Here is a 4,575-nt window from a genome sequence, read left to right as displayed (position 1 = left end):
GGAGTCTCCCTCTGTCACTCAGGCTGGAGTGCAGTGGTGTGATCTCTGCTCACAGCAATCTTTACCTCCTGGGTTCAAGTGATTCTCCTGCCTCAGCCTCCCAAGTAGCTGGGATTATGGGCACTCACATCATGCCCGGCTAATTTTTGTATTTTTAGTAGAGACAGGGGTTTCACCATTTTGGTCAGGCTGGTCTTGAACTCCTGACCCCGTGATCCACCTGCCTCAGCCTCCCAAAAGTGCTAGGATTACACATGTGAGCCACTGTGCCTGGCCTGTAATAAATGTCATTAAAAACAGGCCAAGGGCTGGGGGTGGTGGCTCATGCCTGTCATCCCAGCACTTTGGGAAGCTGAGGCAGGCGGATCGTGAGGTCAGGAGTTCGAGACCAGCCTGGCCAACATGGTGAAACCCCGTCTCTACTAAAGATACGAAAAATTAGCTGGGCGTGGTGGTGGGCAGAGGGCTGGGAACAACTAGCAAGCCCTGGACATTGGAGAATGGGGTGGTTGGGGAATGGGGTTGGAGGTTGTGTACGATGTGCTCTCTGAAGAGACAGCCTGTAAGAATGGGACAAACGGGCAGCAGGCCTGGTAGAGAAGACCAGGTAGAGGTTCCAGACAAAGGAGTGGCACCCAGGAAGCCCAGTGGGAAGAAGATGAGCTGGGGACAGAGAGGTGGTGGGCCTGTGCTGGGAACCCCCTAGGGGAGGTAGGGGCAGTTGAAAAAGGTTATGGAGATGGCCTTAAGGGCCATGTGCCTCTGTCCTCCTGAGCCTCTTTGCCTCTCCATTGTAGGAGCCGAAAGGGCCATTACCCTGAAGATGGAAATTCCAGGCCCGATGCCTCCTCTGATCCGAGAGATGCTGGAGAACCCTGAAATGTTTGAGGAAGACTCCTCGCAGCCTGGTCCCCACCCCAATGCCTCTAGCGAGGACGAGGTTCCCGGGGGCCCGGGCAAAGGGGGCCTGAAGTCCCCAGCCTGACCAGGGCCCCTGACCTCCCCACTGAGGGGGTTGGGGCTCCAGGCAGCAGACTGACCATCTCCCAGACCGCCAGTAACTGGGGGAGGACCTGCTCTGCCCTCTCCCCACCCCTTTCAATGAGCTCCTTGTTTTTGCCAAAGTTTCCAGGGGTGCCTCTGTGTTCACCCCCTTCCCGATCTAACCGGCTCCCTTACCAGTCCCGGGGGCCTGCCCTGCTCCCACCAGGAGAGAAGGCAGAGGGGTGAGTCTGGGTTTGGACTCTAAAATCTCAGCACTGACCCTCAGGTGCCAGAGTCCTAGGCTCCCCAGGGCAAGAGGAAGACCCTGCCATTCCACAGCCCCTTCCTCTGCCATCTGCCAGGTGCTTGGCTCTCTGGGAGCAAACAGGAACACTAGAGACCAAAAGCGGGGTGAACGAGGAGGGCTGAGCCCATCTTCTTGCCCCCACCCTTGATGCCTAATGCTGTGCGATGCACCTGCAGGGTGCACCAGCCTCTGTGTCCCGTCCTTGTGCCAGGTCAGGGTGGACGCTGGCTGGGCCCTGCATTTCTGGGGCAGGGACAGAGGGTGAAAGGGACAGATAGATGCAGGTCCATTCTGTACCTCTTGGCTCAGGTGCAGAGTTCACCCTGTGCCCTCCGTTACAGGTCCCTCCCCCAGCCCTGTCATGTGCCTTGGGCTCCTCCTGCCCCCCATCTCAGCCATCGGGGCAGGGATCCTTCTACACTACAGAGGGGCCAGGGGATCCCGTTTTCCCTAGTGCCTTCCACCCTTTACCCCCCAGAGCAGCTTGGCCCAGGGAGGGGGGATGCTGCTTAGCTGATCCCACCCTGACCCAGAGGAAGCCTCTATTTATTTATTAGCTTTTGTTTACACCCTGGAATTGACCCCTTCCTCTAGGGGTCTTGGGTGGGGGGAGCCCAGGGCCCCTGTGACCCCTCCCTTCTTCCTCCAATTCCCAGTTTGTATTTAGCTGCCAAATAAGAGTCCCACTGGCTCCCCGTGTTCTCTTGGGGGGTCAGGGTGCTGTCCCCTCCCCTCTGTTTACATCTCCCCTCTACCCCGCTGTATCGCATATTGCTGAGTTTTCTATTTTTGCAAAATAAAGTGATGGAAACTCATGCGATGTGGCTCCCTTTAGGAGGTGGTAGGGAAATGACCAGCTGGCCTGGAGAGGGAGCTGAGTGAGGAGGGAAAGCTTGTAATTGATTGGACTTTTTAGCTTTCTTGGCGGAACAAAGAAAACAGGGTGAAATGTGCCTGGATTGCGGTGGGGACAGGATGGGGGAAGGGGAGCCATGGGGACTCACCTTGAGTGACCGGGTTTCCCACAGCCACCCACATGTGGGTTCAGAGTCTTGCTCTTTTGCCGGGCGGGAGTGCAGTGGTGCAATCTTGGCTCACTGCAACCTCCGCCTCCCAGGTTCAAGCAATTCTCTTGCCTCAGCCTCCCGAGTAGCTGGGATTACAGGGGTGCACTGCCATGCCCAGCTAAGTTTTGTATTTCTAGTAGAGACAGAGTTTCTCCATGTTGGCCATGCTGTTCTCAAACTCCTGACCTCAGGTGATCTGCCTGCCTTGGCCTCCCAAAGTGCTGGGATTACAGGCGTGAGCCAACCCCCTCAGCCTGGTGTGGGTTTTTATGTTAGATCCTGTGGATCTCTGGGAATGCATTTATGGACTTTAGAGGTCTTTAAGCCTGTCCCCACCTCCAGTTATGCATATGTGCATATCTGCTCTTCTCTGGGGAAGGAGTCCATTGAAGTTTTATTTATTTATTTATTTTTTTTTTTTTTCTTGAGATGGTGTTTCACTCTTGTTGCCCAGTCTGGAGTGCAGTGGTGCAATCTCAGCTCACTGCAACCTCCGCCTCCCGGGTTCAAACGATTCTCCTGCCTCAGCCTCCTGAGTAGCAGGGATTACAGGAGCCTGCCACCATGCCTGGCTAATTTTGAATTTTTAGTAGGGATGGCATTTCACCACGTTGGCCAGGCTGGGCTCGAACTCCTGACCTCAAGTGATTCACCCACCTTGGACTCCCAAAGTGCTGGGATTGCAGGCGTGAGCCACAGCGCCCAGCCTGAAGTTTCATTTAGTTCTCATGAGGGTTCCTGGCCCCAGAAGAGAAGAACAACAGCCTGCATCTAAGCTATAGCGTTTCTGTTTTACACCAGCCCCTCACCCAGGAAGCCCTCCCATCTTCAGTCCCCGCCCACCCTACTATCATCTTATGGCTCACTCCCCCTACCCTCTCTGTTCCCAGGATTCACCCCATGATCTCCACTCACCGTCCCCTCCCCGTACTGTTCCTTCTTTCCGAATATCTGTCCTCACTCCCCCACAGCTTCCCTCTGCAACATGCCTTTGCAGTGCCTTCAGTCTCTGCCGCTGCACCCTGTACTCTTCCCTTTGCTGTCTTACTGCCCTGCCTCCGTGTCCTACCTTCCCTCTGACGGTGCCTTGCCTACCTTGTTCCTGGACTTCTTCACTGGTGACCTGTCGATATGACAAAAAAGTTGAGGATGTGGGAGTAGGGGAGAGAAGAGAGGCAAGGGCGGGGGGCGGTGGGGAAAGCAGAAGAAGAAAGTGAAAGAAGCTGTAGAGGAAACCACAGGGCCTGTGGGGAAGGAGGGTCACTGTCACGGTAATTCCTGGTTATGGGGGAAGGGTATAGGTCCTGGCTATCCTATAGCCTGAGGTCAGCCAAGCCCACCCAGAGAAGGAGCCCCTTCTCCCCAATTGCCTCCTCCCAGCAGCTACACTTCTGCAATCCATTTGAGATTTATTGAGCACCTACTATAAGTTGGGTATTTGGCTAGGTGCTGTGGCTCCAGCAGGGAGCCTGGTAGAGCCAGTCCCTGCCCACAAGGAGTGCTCTTTCTGGTAGGGGAGATGAACCTGTGAACTCAGACCTCATGTCTAGCTCCTTCTCAAAGCTCTTAGTGATCTGTGTGGGCCAGGAGCAAATCTCATTAATATTTTCCTGCTCTCCCTACAGGCACTCTCTGCTTCTCCCAGTTCACCTCCTCCACCCCCTTTCCCAGGCCTCACTACTGTCTTGGCTTCTGGCCCCCCAGTCACATGCTCTGAGCCGGGCCCTATGCCCCTCTCTTCCAAGTTTCTAGCTGTCTGGACTTTGAATTTCTCAAAGCCTCTTCACTTCTCACCTCTGTTACTTCTCATCCCTACTAATACTCTTATCAAGCCCTTCGTACGTGCCAGGTGTTCTTGTAGGCAATTGATATGACTTACCTATTTAAAATTTCACGACAGTCCTATGAGTCCTGCTTGACAGATGAGAAAACAGCCACAGGAAGGGTTAAGTAATTCAACTAAGGTCCTTACTACTTACTAGTGAGCAGTAGAGCCAGGATTTGAACTCTAGCAACTTGGCTCCAGAGCCTATGCAGTCAAGCGCACTAGTACAATGGATCCTGGGTTTTCAAAATGAGTAAGTCTCTAATTTCCCACCTCTCTACAGTACTACTGCCTCTATTCCCTCCTATCATGTTCCTTCCTATATGAGAAAATGAAGACATCATGAATTTTGAAGGCAGGCAGACCTGGATTTAAATCCCAGACCAAAAAAA

At 54.0% G+C, this 4,575-nt stretch overlaps 1 protein-coding gene across 3 annotated transcripts in view; it reads left to right on the top strand.

Annotated features, from left to right (window-relative positions):
- RARG (retinoic acid receptor gamma) overlaps positions 1-2,106 on the top strand; it is a 24,722-nt gene extending 22,616 nt beyond the window's left edge. For all 3 annotated transcript variants that reach the window (XM_017501776.2, XM_017501775.2, XM_017501777.1), the window contains one exon: positions 798-2,106. In XM_017501776.2, coding sequence (XP_017357265.1) covers positions 798-985 — 188 coding nt within the window. In that variant the 3' untranslated portion in view covers positions 986-2,106. The remainder of the gene's footprint in view (positions 1-797) is intronic.
- The last annotated feature ends 2,469 nt before the right edge of the window (positions 2,107-4,575 follow it).

This window comes from Cebus imitator, unplaced genomic scaffold, assembly GCF_001604975.1.
Source record: "Cebus imitator isolate Cc_AM_T3 unplaced genomic scaffold, Cebus_imitator-1.0 Scaffold285, whole genome shotgun sequence".
NCBI classification, from domain to species: Eukaryota; Metazoa; Chordata; class Mammalia; order Primates; family Cebidae; genus Cebus; species Cebus imitator.
Note: the sequence above shows the minus strand (reverse complement) of the source record. Positions and strands in the feature narration are given on the sequence as shown.